At 32.9% G+C, this 16,647-nt stretch overlaps 3 protein-coding genes and 1 pseudogene across 6 annotated transcripts; 1 reads left to right on the forward strand and 3 right to left on the reverse strand.

The window, feature by feature from the left end:
* Positions 1 to 555: 555 nt before the first annotated feature.
* On the forward strand, positions 556 to 1,932 carry LOC104718538 (putative RING-H2 finger protein ATL53 pseudogene; annotated as a pseudogene). The gene has a single exon (XR_015569197.1). The product of XR_015569197.1 is annotated as a putative RING-H2 finger protein ATL53 pseudogene (transcript).
* A 662-nt stretch (positions 1,933 to 2,594) lies between these two features.
* On the reverse strand, positions 2,595 to 5,094 carry LOC104718539 (protein RGF1 INDUCIBLE TRANSCRIPTION FACTOR 1). The gene is made up of 4 exons (XM_010436302.2): positions 4,829 to 5,094; positions 3,935 to 4,132; positions 3,626 to 3,844; positions 2,595 to 3,189 (listed from the first exon to the last, which is right to left on the reverse strand). The coding sequence occupies exons 1-4, from the start codon at positions 4,889 to 4,891 to the stop codon at positions 2,986 to 2,988; spliced, it is 684 nt and encodes a 227-aa protein (XP_010434604.1). The 5' UTR covers positions 4,892 to 5,094; the 3' UTR covers positions 2,595 to 2,985.
* A 3,204-nt stretch (positions 5,095 to 8,298) lies between these two features.
* On the reverse strand, positions 8,299 to 11,333 carry LOC104718541 (ubiquitin carboxyl-terminal hydrolase 20). Of its 2 annotated transcripts, none has more exons than XM_010436305.3 (8): positions 10,779 to 11,333; positions 10,547 to 10,667; positions 10,365 to 10,475; positions 10,096 to 10,268; positions 9,674 to 10,003; positions 9,443 to 9,565; positions 8,836 to 9,346; positions 8,299 to 8,726 (listed from the first exon to the last, which is right to left on the reverse strand). In XM_010436305.3, exons 1-8 carry the CDS (start codon positions 11,331 to 11,333, stop codon positions 8,503 to 8,505), a joined length of 2,148 nt encoding a protein of 715 aa, XP_010434607.2. In that variant the 3' UTR covers positions 8,299 to 8,502. The 2 variants fall into 2 exon arrangements, with proteins under 2 accessions (XP_010434607.2, XP_010434606.2); XM_010436304.3 differs by having other exon boundaries at positions 8,299 to 8,735.
* Positions 10,935 to 14,992, reverse strand: LOC147935978 (putative ADP-ribosylation factor GTPase-activating protein AGD8). 2 transcript variants are annotated; one of them, XR_015569196.1, is made up of 8 exons: positions 14,507 to 14,775; positions 14,279 to 14,397; positions 13,672 to 14,107; positions 13,292 to 13,570; positions 13,083 to 13,208; positions 12,898 to 12,999; positions 12,646 to 12,808; positions 10,935 to 11,527 (listed from the first exon to the last, which is right to left on the reverse strand). XR_015569196.1 is itself a non-coding variant. In XM_087470566.1 (7 exons), the coding sequence occupies exons 1-7, from the start codon at positions 14,579 to 14,581 to the stop codon at positions 12,701 to 12,703; spliced, it is 1,245 nt and encodes a 414-aa protein (XP_087326692.1). In that variant the 5' UTR covers positions 14,582 to 14,992; the 3' UTR covers positions 12,279 to 12,700. The 2 variants fall into 2 exon arrangements, 1 of the variants encoding a protein (XP_087326692.1); XM_087470566.1 differs by lacking the exon at positions 10,935 to 11,527 and having other exon boundaries at positions 12,279 to 12,808; positions 14,507 to 14,992.
* Between the last annotated feature and the right edge of the window lie 1,655 nt (positions 14,993 to 16,647).

Below are 16,647 nucleotides of genomic sequence, written 5' to 3' on the forward strand. Positions count from 1 at the left end.
TCCAAACATCATAAGGATATCACAAGAAGTGTTTGACATGATCAACTTACCAATAACTCCTCAAGTGTAGTTTTTGATTCAAGATCAGCCGATTTGTTGATCCCTAAAAAAAAGTGAGCAGAAGATATAGACTTTGCGTTTGAGAGCTTCTTTGTTGCTCCATCCGTTTCTGTAACTGGACCAATGTTGTCACTTAAACACTCGGGCTTACTTGAACTTTCTTGGGGAATTGTTTCTTGTTGCATATCAATTCAAGGTATATATCAAACTATCAATGAGGATAGTAACCGAAGTTATAAACTACACCATTGCGGTCGATGCTCAGCTTTGCAAACAGCCCAAACCAAAGAAGCTTTTGGTCAAACTCGGGTAGGTTGGACTTTTTATTTATGTTAATGTAATGTTTAAAACTTTAAATCAACACTATTACAGATCTTTCAAATAGAAATATATGACATCAAAATCAAAGCTAACCATATTAACGTACCACATTCAATATCTTAGTCAACAAGCCAATTATATCATCAAAAGAAAAAGAAAAAAGAAGCTAAAGAACAAAGTTAAAGTCACATTAAAAGAACAAAAAAGTATGGGAGTACCCAAAGAAACAAAGCAAAACTTCTCATATACCACAAGCATCTCTATTCTATATTATAAGATATGAAATTTAGTACCTTCCACATCTATAAACCTCATTTCATAACACATATATAAACAAAATTCGTACCTTCTTTATGCTACGATGTGGATGATCACATTTATAAGAATGATCATTGTTTGATTTGTCCCTCAAGGATATAATTTCCTCTTCTTCTTTTTTTTTTTTTCCATCTTTCATGGAGTCCGATCCAAATCCTAATGCTTGGACTCAGTATATAAATCCAAGAGACTGTACTCAAGGCTTATGTTCCACATTTTGCCCTCAATGGTGTAGTTACATCAAATTCTCTCCACCACCAATATCTTATGAACAATTCCTAAACGACGGCGTTTCATCAAACGATTCAAACCCCAACCTCTCCCCTCTTGTTATTGCCATTATTGGAATATTTGTAACTGCCTTTCTCTTGGCAACTTACTACACTCTTGTCTCAAAGTACTGCGCCAACGACACCAACAATGAAGCTGCCTCGGAAACCGGAAGATCAGATCTCATTCTTGATGTTAACTCGTCGGAAAATGGAGACCAAGACGATCCTTTTGCTCACGAGTCGTCAAACACCGGTTTAGACGATGCTGTCATTAAAAAGATTGGATTCTTCAAGTTAAAGAAGCATCAAAATGGGTTCAAGATCAACGGTACTGATTGTTCAATATGTCTTGGAGAGTTCAACGAAGACGAGAGCTTAAGGTTGTTGCCTAAATGCAACCACACTTTCCACGTCGTTTGTATCGACCGGTGGCTCAAGTCTCACTCAAACTGTCCACTTTGTCGGGCTAAGATCATCGTCCCTACCACTCAACAACCCGATCATCGTGTTGTGGTGATGAATCTTGATCAGTTTACAAGCAATGAAGGAAATGTAGTCGTTGTTGATCATCGGGAAGTGGTTAGTGTTGCGATTAGTTCTCATCATCCACGTCGGTTCTCGGCCGCGGATATTGTTATGCGGATAAGCAGAGACGGAGAAGAGGATCAAGAGGGAAATAATGATCTTGAAAGTGGAAACAGAGTGAAGCATGTAGACTTGAAAAGATCATTCTCAAGTGGTGGATTGGTTCTTGGGACACAAGGAAGGACTAGATCATATCTCTAAACATACTTCCCCTTACTCTGATTAGTTTCCTTTACATTATATTTTTTTGGGGGTCGGGGTGGGCATATGAAAGTATGAAACATATTTTATTGTATTTACACTTTGAGAAATTTTTACATACATACATATAAATATAATGGATACAAACATCATCATCTTAGTTTAAAGGTTTTAAGTTTCTGTGTCTTTATATAGTTTTTGGTTTTTTAGAGAATTTAAATCATCACATACAATTGAATTTAATTTTATTACAGTTTATGTATTTACTATTGATTAAACTTGATATGTTTTTTTTTTAATTGGATCTCATCGAGTACATTAGATGGTTTTCTTTTGATGCGTTAGTTCAAGTATTTTGTTCTCCGAATTTAATTGGTTTTATAGAGACTACAGCATTAAACATTATAAACTTGAAACTAATCAATTTTCTTTTTGAAGTAACATTTTTATTTTGGTTCGTTCCATATAATTATACTGCTAATTGATAACTTGAAGCAAAACTCTTTGAGAGTGGACATATATTCCAAAGTCCCAAATGGTTCCCTTCTCAAGAAAAGTTAAAAGAGAAAGCAAATATGACCTTCCCTACCAAATTGCTTTCCAACACAATGTCCCATGAGAATTAATATCCCAATTTACACCGAATAAAATTAAATTTATTATCACAACACCAATTATATTTAAAGTTCGCTCCATTTATTCAGCTAAGGACCATATGTTATTATTTGGCAGAGCCAAAAATAAAAAAAAAAATCTTTATTCCAACTTTTTTAAGTCCAAACACTTTGAAATGAATCGTTCATTCAGCCTAATATTTTCTTGAAATTGCAAAAAAAATTAACAAAGGTAGGAAATCTCATTATTTATTAAATTATTCCAGATCCTGCACCTAACCAAACCAAATTTACACCATGCATACATAAAATGAAAAACCAAAAACTAATTTTGTTTTTATTCCCACTAAAACCCCTATATTTCCCTTTCTACCCTTTTTGCATCACAATATACAAAACAAGCACATTACAATTTTCACATATTTCCCATATTAGTAGGACAAAACCTAACTTAATACCTTTTTTCAAATGCTAACACAAGCAAAAGACCATTTCTTTGGTATATGAGAAAAGATAAGAGACAACAAGTCTCTGTATTAGCTACCTTTGCGTGTAAATCTTCTAGATGAAAAAACTGGCATTAATGGCAAAAGCTTCGTTTATTTAATCGGTTCTTATCCCATCGGTGATCGATGAGGTATTCCCTTTCTTCGCTTGGCGATTCTGCAGTTGCTAGATGTAGTAAGTGGAGGTGTTGATGGGCTGAAACTCTGGAGATTTGTAATGTTCTTCCCAATCCCAATGCTGCTACTTGAATCCTCTGTTTCCATCAGAAGGTTCTCCCTTCCCTTTTGGAATCCTCTAGTTGTTCCAGCAATCTTTATTTCATTTCCCAAAAACATAGAGAAAAGTAACTTTATCAGAAAATGATTCCAAGAAAAGATATGTTTCGATCTTTTTCTAGAAGACGATTAAAACAAGAAAAGTTAGGTGAAACTGTTAAAACATATACTATCAGATTTCAGGATGACCAATTTCAAAAGTTTTGCTTTTTTTAGGTGAAACTGTTAAAACATATACTATCAGATTTCAGGATGACCAATTTCAAAAGTTTTGCTTTTTTTCTTCCTGCGGTTAAATGGGAATTGAATTTACCAAAAAATGCAAGCAAATGTTAGGTGAAACTGTACAAGACCTGATTTGCTATATGAAACGTGTAAAGAGGGGGAAATAAGAGTATCAACCTTATAAATCAAAGTTTCTTTCTATTTGATTCAATAAAAAAATGAAAAGTTGGTAGTATTGGAAATGTACCTTGCAGCCAAGAGAGCAGAAGCGGAAGCTATCATCGACGAGGCTACGATAGCAAACCTTGCAGGTATTGGTTACACCTTTCCCTGGCCTAGGCTGAGGCCTCTCGTTCAAGAAGACGACTTTAGCACTATTAATCACATATGTTTGGATCCCGGCTATATCAAGATACTTTTGTATCTCATTCACCCTTATAACATCATGATAAGAAGATCTCCTTATCTGCCAAAACCAATCAAGAGTTCAAGACAATCTCAAAACCTCGCAAGAGACACAAGTATTATACAACAATTCAAGATCAAGACCATTTACCTGAATGGTGCGATGATCTTTGTGATGAGCAAGACAAAGAGAGCAAAGAGGGCCATTTGTACAGTCTAAGCAATACATATTGCATTCACTCTTATGAGAGTCTCCATGAAACTTGCAATGAACAAAGAATTGCTCTTTAAGCAAAGGTTTAAGCCATGGAGGCCACCTGTTGTCTTCCTCCTCCGGTCCACCAGCTCCCTATAACAACCAATACAAAAAAGATTATTCAATTTTCACAATCTATTTCATAAACCATCATTACCATTTGGTATAATATACCTCAAAAGAACATTTAGACATTGCTCTTAAACCACCATTAAAAACTTCATAAAACTCTTATTCTTTGGAATTGATCTTGTGATAGAAGTTTGAAATTTGATTCTGTTCCATTTTTAAAAAAGTTGTATGAAAAAGGAATCGTATTAAAAACCCCAGAAATGTTCCAGATTCGTGCTTCACTATTTCACTGGATTTGAGAGGGTTTAAAAGTATAAAAATTTCGAATATAATTGAAGAAAAAAAGCATATTGTACCAATTCGTGACACCAAATAAAGTAAAATTAACTAACGGAATCGAGCTTGAGAGAGAATAAAAATGAGCCATTGTTCTGATTCTTCAAAAAATAAAAATCAAAAATCAAATCTTTTTTTTTGTGTTAGGTACACGAAACGAAACAGAGCAGTTCAATGAAGAACCATTTTGAATTCAAACAGACAAAGATTACTACTTTTTCGCCATTTTCAAGACTTTGAGTTTCAAATTCAATCAAAAAACCCAAACCCAGAAGAAAAAATCGATAAATGAGAAACCATTACACATTTGAAGAACAGAGAAGAAGTAAAAAAAAAAAACAGAGAAATTTAAAAAGGAAGGGTATTGTTATAAAGTAGTACCATGATTCTCCTGTTCTTAGGCTTGAATTCACGGATGGTGTTCTCTTGATCCTCGATCGCCATTTCGTAATTGCACAAAGAAGAAGAAGAAAAAAGAGAGTCTTTTTTTCGAGTCAGCTTCAAACTTTTTTCTATAGAGAGAGAGAGAGATGATTTCTTGCAGAGAAGGTTCAAAAGAGAAAGAGAGAGAGAGAGAGAGAGAGAGAGAGTGAGTCTCTCTTATCTTAGCAAAGTCGACCAACCCAAACCTCTTTCCTCTTCTCTTCAATTATATTCTCAAAATTTATATTTTATAATTCTTTTTAAATTTTTTTATTTTGTTATAAATATCTTTAATTTTTTTAATTTTTTGGACATAACTATCTTAAAGTAGTAGATAGCTAATATAATTGTTTCCATTACAAATAGTTTTAGAAGTGTATTCAAACCATGATTTTGGAGAATTTGATGGAATTTAGAGGGTGTATTCAAACCATAATTTTGGAGAATTTGAAGGAATTTAGTAAATTTAGAATTTTGATAGATTTTAGGGAAGTTCATATGATTTTCTGTAAAATTCTTTCAAATTCCACCTAAAACTATGAGATTTGGATTTCTGTATTTTTAACTAAACAAATCCTCCAGAATCCTAAAAATTATTAAAATCCTAATCCACAAAATTGTTTTGAATAACAGTGGATTTTAAATTAGATTTTTAAATCATTAGTTCAGTGGATTTTAATGGATTTTAAAGTAGATTTTTAAATCATCAGTTCAGTAACAGTGAATTTTAATAGACTTTTTAAAATTCATGATTGAATAACATAGAATTTGTAAATTTCACGCAAATCACTTAAAATGCCAAATTGAATATACCCCTGTTAGAACATAACATTATTGTTTTGTTGGGTGTTTTACATACACATTGCATTTATGTTTAAATAAATATTTTTTTGCCTATGTTATTAATATGGAATTTTGTATATCTTTAGCATATGTATATTATTATTATTTTTGGTTAGGAAAGTGTAAGTTTTTCGTGTTTGATATTATATTAAGAAGCCAAGTGGAGAAAACTATTGCTTTGCTCCATTATTGTAGTTTTGACATCTCATCCTCTATCCCTTTAGAATCCCCCCATTATATATGTTCTTGTTCTTCTTTGTTTCTTCCATCAAGCATCAGGTGGTCTCTCTATTATTTTGTATATATTTTTTTTACCTATTTTGCTTATTCAAATTTTAAGAATTACTAGAAAATTGCTATAGATATGTGTATGTATTATACACTAAGTTATCTCATGTAATTTCTAAGGTTAGATAATTTATCCCATCTCCAAACACAAACTAACCCAAACGTTTTCAAATAACTTGACTGCTGAAAATAAAATATAATATAATGGCAAAATTGTTGAACTAAATTTTGGTTTATATAAGAAATTTTGTTTATATATACGAAAATATGTGAATGTGTGTGTATATGCACGCGCATGTAATTCTATTATATGTGTGCATAAGAATGAGTTGGAACAAGTGTGAATCGCACTTTACTTTGTTCTTATTATTGGTGTATGTTTGTATATAATAAGAAGATGGATGATATCAATAATAATTAGATTCCATTTTGTTATTAGCTTTTAAAGCGAGCAATAAGCGGAGACAAGCTCATGAATTGGACATAATAACCTAATCCATCTGTGCTTGTTTCATAACTTTTTTCTTATTAATTATTGTACTTAAAAATAAAGAGGAAACTAATGCAGAAACTTAGGTCAAAAGATGGGTGATTAATTATAACAATAAGACACCCTTTTTGTTTAGTATTATTTAGTGCTTGCGTTTGGTTGTTGTTCTGATTTAATTAGGTAAATTAACATCGCAAAGTCAGTACTAACTATTCCAATATGCATCACTTGAAAGGGAAATTGCATTTTAAACTCATGTCCTTTTGATTAGACAATCATCTATATACAGAGAATTTAATCCATTGTTTATACCAAACTTTTGTATTGAATCGTTGTCATGTCTCGTCTGAAATGAATGTACAATTAGTTTTGCTAAACGAATATGAAATTCAAAATTTGCCGAACATTACTAGATTTATCTCCTTTTTTTTTTTTTTTGTTCTATATCCGATTAGGTAAAACGTGGAATTCATTTGATTAAAATTCATCTATATAAGAAGAGTCTAGTCATTGAAAAATCTTCCGTGTTTCATGCAGATATAGAATTTGTTGATAAATCATTTGTTTGTTACTCTATGTATGAACCCTATAATGTAATTTGTTGAAATGCCTATAATAAAATAAAGGAATGACGACAAGGAAATAATTTTTTTAAAAGGATACATATAATATGCATTCTATAGAGACGTCATATGAAAATAACAGCTTTTTATTCATTTGTCATGCATGGGTAGATGGAGGAAGATGCCAATTGTTTTTTTTTAATTTTAAAATAGAAAATATGAAACATATACTGTATTTGATACAAAACTGAAAGTATTTAGTAAGTTGGAAGTATAAAGTCTTTAATTTGATGATAAGTTAGTATCTTTGTGAAAATTTGTGCAGTCATTTAAATAGAAACACACCACAAGTCTTTTATGTATTTTTATTGTCCATTGACTTTGAAAAAATACGCCACTTGACTTTGATTTTCCCAATCCTTGAATTTGTGTTTCGTTTTTTACATTTTTTTTTGGTTACAAAATATTGGAGTAATATATTTTCGTTTATCACATTTTGATCTCTATATCTTACATACTTTAGTTCAGATTACATACACTTGTGTTCAATATTCATGTTAACTTTTGTTTAACTCATGACAAAATTGTGAGGAAAAATCGTTTTATAAGTAAACATGTATAAACACGAGTTATTTTCCTTGAAGTTAAAACTAAAATACTGAAAATAAAAATAAATTAAATTGAAGGGGTTTGGTTAGTCAAAATTGAAGCTCTTTGGACACGGCACGCCATATCTGACCCGGTGGAGTGGACCATCTTCTTCTTATCATCCTTTTCCTTTGCTTGTTCTTCTTTCATTAAATTCATTCTTTTAATATAAAATTCTAGCAATTATATACTAAAATTTATCAACCATAAAAACGAAACAAAGAGTAGACTCAGTCGAAGATCATATTCATAGATTAGTTTCTTCGAGGACATTCGATAACACACTTTAGTATTTCTGTCCAATTTTAAAAAGAAAAAATGTCACATGTGTATTATCCTAGCTTACTCCACTAATCTTCAAATTTTAAACTCTATATAATGTATATGATGTCATAGACTCATACTTCACTAATCTTAATACTTTTACTGACAACTTTGTCGGTTATCATTTCAGTTAAATCATTGATTCTTCACATTTGCATTTACTTTTTTCCGTCGAAGTCAAGTGATCGAACTTTTACCAATTCAACCAAAGATAGTCCTCTAATAAAGTATACGAGAGGATCCAACCCATTAACAAAATCTATAAAACTTAATTAGATTCTGAATCCTTGCTTCTTATCATTAAAAACCAAGTCAACACCAGAGTAGCATAACTACTACTATGCAGTATGCACAAAACCGAAAACGAATTAAGCCTGATTTAAGTCTCTAATCAAAAGTCATTACCCCCATCTTTAGAACACCTAGAAGCTAATAAGCGATCAAGAAAGTCAACAAGATACCTCTCCCTCTCCCTCTCATGTTGTTTTCAATTTTTTGGGTGGAGAACCAGTTGTTGTAGAAACCGATTGATCCAACAAATCTCTAGCACGAGGTGAAGGTTTCTTCATGAGGTCTCCATTAACAGATTCTGCTTCCTTGGAAACTGCAACGTCACTTATTAATAACGGCTGCTTCCAAGGCTTTTCTTGGTTCTGTGCGGTTTCTTCCATTTGCTTGAGCTGCATTCGAAAAGTTCCTTCTGCAGAATCTCAACACACACACATACACATACACCAAGTAAGTAGTAGACTCCCCAAGTTAACATTGATACGAAGAAAACATATCTTCCTGTTATAAGAGAATAGTACCTTGGTGTTTTTGGAATGAGTCCTGATCTTCAACCATCAGCAGAGGGAAAAAATCATCACCAGTGGTAGCTCTTTCAATGGCTAAACAAGTATTGGGTTCTTTTTCACTCCCTGGAACGTAAGGATCATCAGTATCAAGAGGGTCCATAAGCTCTGGCATAGAAGAATCCTCGTCACTAGAAGACTCAGCAGATAGAAACACATCTTCGTTTAGCTCGTTAGAGAGGGATACAAAATCTTCTTCTGTCTTGCCATGTTGGTTAGACACTCCCGCTGAGTCGCAGGGTTTGCTGGATTTATCGACATTCTCATAACTGATCTCTGATAAACACTCCCCGTTAGAAGAATCAAGCACAGACTTCGGCGAAGAATTCGGTAAACTCGCTTCAAGCAATGGAAGCAATGGCTGCATCTGTTCAGCGATGCTAGAAAACCATGGAGTTCCTTCCCGTGCATAAAAAAGAATGTATGAATCCTGTGACAGTACACTATCTTCATCGATTCTGGTAACCTGCCGAAGTTTGTCAAAAACACAAGGAGGAAAAGTTCATTTACGGAAACTATCTATTGAACCACCCAAATCAACTGGATTTACTTAAAATATCACCTTCACGTCATCAAATTGATGCCATATCTTGGGAGCAGACCTCACATAGGACAAGTAATGTCCATAAGTTACTGAATACCCGAGATGCTCCACAAGAGCGTAAAGATGGTATTTTGTAGGAACCTGAAGAAGAAGAAATAAAGGAAGTGTGTTTCAAAGTGTGCAGACATATACAAACTTTGAGTAAATGAAAGGGGAGATAAGAGACATTTCACTGCAAGTTTCACGTACATCGTTTTCCTCTTTATCCCTCATATATGGCTGTAAGTCTAACTCCAATGGGATCTTGACATGCTTGAAGATCTTCTCCATATAAAATCCATTGTTCTTGAATCTCTTCAGATGAAATGTGACAACTAGAGGAAGCTTATCAAGCAAGAGTTGCTTCTCCTTTGAGACTTTTTCATTACAGTTATCACATGTCAATTGCTCGTCAAGTTTTTCCACACGGGTAAAGGATTCTAGTGCACTCTCCAGGGTATCCATATCTTCAATTTCCAAACTCAACCCAACAGACTTTTCAAATGTATCAGAGATGGAGTTGCAGTTGCAGCAACGGAGCTGAGACCAGAAATACGCACATGTTTACCGAAACTAATACTGAAAATAGCTTTGACACGTGACCAAATGTATAGTTTGAGTGAACTTCTTACCCCACTGATGAGACGACCTCCAAAGACCTGGTCAACAAAGTTGGCATCTTGAGAAGAGACATAGCTGCGGTAACTTGTTCGATCCAAACAACATCTCTCCAACTTATCCAAAAATGCTTGCAGAAACTCATGAGCGTCTTCTTGCTGATAACGCTGGAAGTCAGGCGAAAAATCTGTGGCAGCTAAGGATACAAAAGAAAACTATGCCATCCAAAGAAACAATTGATAAAGTTAATGACGGAAATGAAACAAATTCAATAAAAGGATGCAATTAAGATGGTGAAGAAAATAATCCGGAGCCATTGGAATTCTTTCAGGCCTCAGTGCAAAATCAATGTGAGTTCGAAGAGCCCTTATAACACAGAAGAACTCATTACCACCTACAAAAATTCAAAGATAATTATTCATTACATAAGGCAACATAAACAAACAAAAAGCTACTACGTCTTACAGTTACAGGGATCTTGATATTTGTATGAACGAAGGCCCTCGATAAGTGGCACAGTGTGAGTGAAACACTGCAAAACCGAATTAAAGAAACAAGTGTTCCCTAAGTTCCAAAGCCCAGCTCCCTAAACAAAAAAAAAATGTCAAATTCGTAATCAGAGATCAAAACTGAAAACAAATGCAGCAACCAAAAAAAAATTAAAAATAAAAATAAAAAATAAAAAATCAGAACATACAACACCAGTGACGGGCTCATCGATCTTCAGAGGTCTTTGCATGAACCCAGACAACAAAGGCTCGCTACATTCCTTCTTAGAGTTGGAGTTGTTATCATCATCATCACTTCCAAAGCCAGGAGAGACATTAGGCGTCCAAGGTTGGCTATTATTCTCCCGGTGATCATCAGACGAGGACCCGTCCCACATAACATCGTCCAAATCGTCAAGAGTTTGCGAATTACCCCCAATTCGAACCTGTGACTCTAGCAGGCGTTGAGTCCCGTTGCCGATCTCATCGTAATCGAAATTGATCGGAGAAGGAACGAATTGGGTTTCGTCGGAAGAAGACGAAGAGGTATACTCATCGAAGTTCGGAGGCGAATCACGATCTCGATCGGGAGACGTAAGAGCTAATGACTGAACATTAACAACATCAGCATCAGTCGACGGGATTTGCGGCGAAGGCGAAGGTGAAGGCGAGTCCTCAATCTCGTCTAGGGTTTCGATCGAGTTGGGGATTAACGGAGTACGAGAGAGAATCGAAGAAGAAACGTCGGAATTAGCCACCAACATCGTCTTCAAGGGTTCGATTTCAACCAAAATTAGGGTTTCGTCAATTTGGAGGATGAAAAGTCGAGATTCCGATGCAACTTTGATTAGAGAGAGATCGGCGGAAGAAGGAAGAGACTTAGGAGAGGATTTGAATTGGGAGGGAAAATCGAATCGCCATGATTTTTAGGGTTTTATAAATCTCTCTCTCTCTCTCTCTGCAAAAATAAAGAAGACAAATCGTGAGGCGTAAAACTGTAAAGTGTGTTTATGTGATAGATACAGATATGCTTCCAGATACGGTAAATTTGTTTTTTCCCTTAGGGTCGGTGGTCAACATTGAGGTTTTTTTTTTAAAAATAATCTAAATTATAAATAATTCTCCTATATATGCGTTATTCTATATAATCCAATGTTTTTTAATTCAGCTTTTTTAATTCAAAATATTTTTGTGAATAATTTGCTCAGTCAAGTCAACCATGGTGATTTAAAACTGTATTTGGTATGATATCTACTTCTTTATAAGGCAAATCAAAGTTTATGAATAAGAACAATAGAATCAAACGGAAAGTAATCTTACTAATTTGATAAAAAAAAATAAAAAAAAACTAAAAAGTCAGAAATATTTTTCTCTTTTTATACCCCAAAAATGTACTAAGAAATATTTTTCACATACATTTAATAAATGTGCAAAATCATGAACATATTAATAAAAGTTTGGCAGAGCCATTGTACCCTACTAATATTTTCAAAACACATTGTATCATGACAATTAAGGCCTTGAATGGCAAGTAATTCTACTATAGTTTTTGGATTTTGTTTTTCAAAAACCAATTTTTTCTCCATTCAAGATTTTACATTAAATAGATTTCCTAAAAAATAGGAAAACTAGTTTTTAGCTTTTCTTTACAAATATTAACAAAAACTAGAATCCACATAATTACAGATTTTAGGGAAAACTTACGATTCTTTTTATTTTTTTTATGTTTCTTTATGTAATTATTTTAAAAATAACTTTCTTACAAAAAACTAAAATCTCAAAAATCAAAAACCAAAAACTAAAAACCCAAATCTATAATCTAAAAGCCATTTAAAAACCATCTTCCATTCATGGCCTAAATTTGATTTTAAATCCACTTTTTTCTGCAAACAAACAAAAGATTAATAAAGTCTATAACATATTCCAGTGTATATTATAATAGATCCATATTGTAGATTGATAACAAGTAACAACAAGAGCCACGTCTCAATATTCCCAAACAAAAAAGAAGCTCTATAAAAAACAGAGAAACGTGAACCTCATTGGAAGTTTCTGACAAAGCTTTTTTCTCTTTACCTTTTTTTTTCTCGGTAAAAACAAAAACATGTGAGAGAGCTTGTGTTCTTCTTTCTCACAGCATTCTGTCTTGAATATCACTGAAGATACCGGAAGCTAAAGTTCCAAGCTTCTTCTTTGTTTCACCTGCTATGTTCACCAGCGACGATATGTCTTGTTGCGCCTGATCAAACATTTGAAATCGAACATTTCATGAACTGGTTAACATATGAGGAAGAAGAAGGGGTTTAGGAGTATGTATGGATCTTGTACCTGGAAAGAAAGCCGGTTAATGAGATCGCTAGCAGTTATATCAATATTGGAATCATCTTGGTCGTGACCGTAAAAATCAGCGCTTGAGATAGATGCTGAACCCTGTAAATTACCACAATCGCATTAGAATCGAACGATGAGAATGATGTCCTATGAAATTGTGGGGAAAGTTTCTTAGTACTTACTGCAAACTTCTGAAGAGTAGCTTTTGATTCCATATCAGCATTTTTGTTCTGATCCCCAAAGTACTGTGCTGAAGAAATGGACTTTGCGTTTGTGAACTTCTTTCTTGCTTCATCCGATTCTTCAACCTAGTGATAAAAAAAAATGGCTTAGCATATGACCAGAATATACCAATTTACTATTTTTTTCTTTCTGAAAACCGCAGCTTTACTTGAGATTTTGACGAGTTGGAGCTTGATTTCTTGGGGAAAGAACTGTCCATTCCAAAATCTGAAAAGAAACCTGACGACTTTGGTGGAGCAACATGGTTAAGCACTTGAGTACCAACACCACCACTTTTTCCTCCAGATTGGAAGTCGTCATTGTACTCAAACCGAGATGCAAACGATGAACCAGCTGATGATTTGCTTTCCCCGTTGTTAGTTATAGACACAGCAGAAATAACCGGTGCAACTTCTTCTGGTTTCTGCTCATAAAGATTGTCCTTTGGCTACATTTTATCAGAAAAAAAAAACAGAGTCAGATCTTTTAATGTAGAAACAAGAGAAAATCAAAAAGTCATTACTCCAAAAAAAACAACCCAAGACATACCTTAGTAGTAAGCTTCCTTGCACCAAGACCACCAGTTTTTCCTGTCCTTTTAGCACCAATAGGTTTCTTAAACGTACTAGGCACAACTGTATTAGAAGCTTTAGGAGAAGAAGTGGCACTGACAGCTTCATGTTTAGGAGGAGGCAACTCTTCCTTGACAGAAAAAGAAGAAACCCCATTAGATGCTCCCGGTAGCTGAGAAGTAGCAGCAACAGGAGACGAAGGTAAGCCAGAACTAGTTTCTTCAGACATGGCTTTAGCAACTTCTTTAGCAAGAATCTGCCTATACAAAACAGCAGCTCTTGAAGTGTACTTAGCCTCAATTTTACCACCATCAGTCCATCCATGTTGCTTAAAGAACACCTGAGCACGGTTGTTCCCACCAAACATCATCGTCCTGAGCTGCTCAGGGCTCCATGAATCTAAATTCGTTGATCTACACAAAAACCCGAGAAGATTTACAAATCTTTAGACCGCAATGTGACATTATTATTCAACGTATTAGAACTATAATGCCTTTAATAAAAAAGCTCAAACCTTAGCTAAAATTAACAACTCTGAGCTAGAACAATGCCTGAAGAATCGAATCAGATTAAGATTATATTACCTGACGAAACTGATATGAACACCGAGATTACGATGAGTAGCTGAACAATCGATACAGAGAAAAATCCCATATGTAACGGATGCCCAAGTTGGATTCTTCGCACTACAATCGAAACATACCTAAATTTTGCCAAATTCAAAAACCAAAATCGAAGATCTAGTCAAACAACACTCAGATCTAAGAAAAACACAATCAAATTCATAAGAAAAGCAATTTCGATTTATTTACCTTGTTCTCAGATTTTGATTTGAGTTTTCTGAAAACAATGTTTTTGTCGGTAAGATTGTCAGCAGAGGAAGCCATTGTAGATCAAAATTTGGAAGTTTTTTTTTTTACAACGAAGAATCAAAAAAATGTGAAGAGGTGAAACACCTCTCCCCTCGAATGATGAATTTGAAAGAAATGAAGATTTTTTTTTTTTTTTTTAATTCTATTTTGAAATATTTTTGTTAGGTTTATTTATTTCCTCTTTCTTCTTTCAATCAAATCTGTAAACCGAAAAAAAGAAAAACACCAGTAACATTGATGGAAACATTTGATCTGACTAAAGTGACGATATTACCCTTGCATAACTCGAAAATTTTACGAGAGTGGCAATTTTTAAGAAACGATACGTAGTTCGTAATTCCGTTTCCGAAGCAACACAACATGGATGGTGTTGTTGGTAAACTGATGAAACGCTTATCATTTTCACCTTTTCTTCAACTTCAATTCAAAGATTTGTTTCCAACACTTTTTCACCTTTTAAAATATAATTTGTTTCTTATATATTTTTCATCTTAATATTACATTTATCATATAGTTTACTAATTTGTAGTACATAGTTTTTTTTTCTTTCTTTGATTATCTGAGTTAACATCTATTAGTAAATTAATAAGTTTTTTTTTAAAATATTTTTAACGTTAAATTTCTAGTTACAGTAAAACCTCTATAAATTAATAATGTTGGGACCAAGACATTTTATTAATTTATAGTGATATTAATTTATAGATATATTTTAATTGTTTTTTTTAAATTATGAATTGGAACAGTTATAGCAAAATAAGATTAAACTTTCGGATGTTATAAATTTTATGGTTTAGGAATTGAACTTGTAATATTTATAAAGCATTATTGACAATAAATTACAAATACTATAAACAAATTGACTTATACACATGACATACATAAATTCAAATTTATGAATAATAATAATATTAATTCTCATATTTTAATAATCTGTCTAATTATCAAATTGTAAATGATGCATATCTAAAAATTAAAACTTTAAAATTTAATTATTTGTATGACATGTTATAAAATATTTTAGAGATATCATTATAGTTTGAAAATACAACATTACAAATGTTCTATAGAAATGAGTTTTAGGAGAAACATACACTATTATATCAGTATATATATATATATATATAAAAATTTACATGATTATTAATTTATGATTTTATTGGGACCATATTTTACATTGAGATTTCAAAAAAAATATTATCTTATTATCTTATCGAATATTGTTAATTTTTACACTGGCCCGACTTGGGACCATCAAAATTTATTAATTTATAGTGATTATTAATTTATAGAGTATTAATTTATAGAGGTTTTACTGTATATGTCTCACACATATTATATGCTCGATGTTTTGGCTATTCTTGTTGTATCACATTGAGCAAATCTTTATAAAAATATTTTAAATGCTTTTTAAAAAAAAATGTTTAAAATAGCAATACAATATCATGAAGTGAAAATATATAAATTAATTATATCTTGCTGATTTAAGACTAAAATACAAACAATGCCATCTCCGAAATGTATTTTGTGTTTTCTACATGTACATATATAGCTGCATTCCAAACAAAACTTGAATATACCGTAACTGTTTCTTTTTTTTAGTGTCCCAATTAGTGGCTATCAAAAACCGATTTCTAACTATTACATTCAAGAAGCATATACTCAAGAAGCAACTATCAACCTTTATACATTAGTCGACAAATCAGACGAAACTAAACAAACATAACATATAAACAAGTTTATAAGGGTTGATGGATGCTTTTTCAGGTTTCTTCAAATCTTCACCATTTAGAATAAGGATGATCTCGAAGCATTCAAAATTAATCTCTTATTCCCTATCAAATCCACTTCAGCCCTTTATTTTAAACTACTTAGCATTATTAAGTCTTTATCACTACCAACTATTATTCTTACATAATCTCTTGAATATTTTTGTGATTCAACTTTGAGTAGTCTTTTCGTTAACTTATCCATAACCCGCTTTGAAACTATCGAAACCTTTGAAATCTTACATTTTGTTTAATTCATGTATTCATCATCATTCCATAATAAAGCTTAACCTCCGAGTTTTGTCATTCGGTTCA

Source organism: Camelina sativa, chromosome 10, assembly GCF_030686135.1.
Source record: "Camelina sativa cultivar CO46 ecotype springtype chromosome 10, ASM3068613v1".
Classification (NCBI taxonomy): domain Eukaryota; kingdom Viridiplantae; phylum Streptophyta; class Magnoliopsida; order Brassicales; family Brassicaceae; genus Camelina; species Camelina sativa.

Excerpts from the sequence above, each read along its gene's own strand:
- LOC104718539 (XM_010436302.2), bottom strand. The coding sequence starts at position 4,891 with ATGGCGATCGAGGATCAAGAGAACACCATCCGTGAATTCAAGCCTAAG. Across the intron at positions 4,133-4,828 it reads CTAAGAACAGGAGAATCATG|GGAGCTGGTGGACCGGAGGA; the intron begins GTACTACTTTAT and ends TGGTTGTTATAG. Across the intron at positions 3,190-3,625 it reads TCTGCTCTCTTGGCTGCAAG|ATTGCTGGAACAACTAGAGG; the intron begins GTACATTTCCAA and ends AATGAAATAAAG.
- LOC104718541 (XM_010436304.3), bottom strand. The coding sequence starts at position 11,333 with ATGTTGGTGGCTAATTCCGACGTTTCTTCTTCGATTCTCTCTCGTACT. Across the intron at positions 10,668-10,778 it reads ATGAGCCCGTCACTGGTGTT|GGAGCTGGGCTTTGGAACTT; the intron begins GTATGTTCTGAT and ends TTTTTTGTTTAG. Across the intron at positions 9,347-9,442 it reads ATCAATTTGATGACGTGAAG|GTTACCAGAATCGATGAAGA; the intron begins GTGATATTTTAA and ends AAACTTCGGCAG.
- LOC147935978 (XM_087470566.1), bottom strand. The coding sequence starts at position 14,581 with ATGGCTTCCTCTGCTGACAATCTTACCGACAAAAACATTGTTTTCAGA. Across the intron at positions 13,571-13,671 it reads CAAGGAAGCTTACTACTAAG|CCAAAGGACAATCTTTATGA; the intron begins GTATGTCTTGGG and ends GATAAAATGTAG. Across the intron at positions 12,809-12,897 it reads TTAACCGGCTTTCTTTCCAG|GCGCAACAAGACATATCGTC; the intron begins GTACAAGATCCA and ends ATGTTTGATCAG.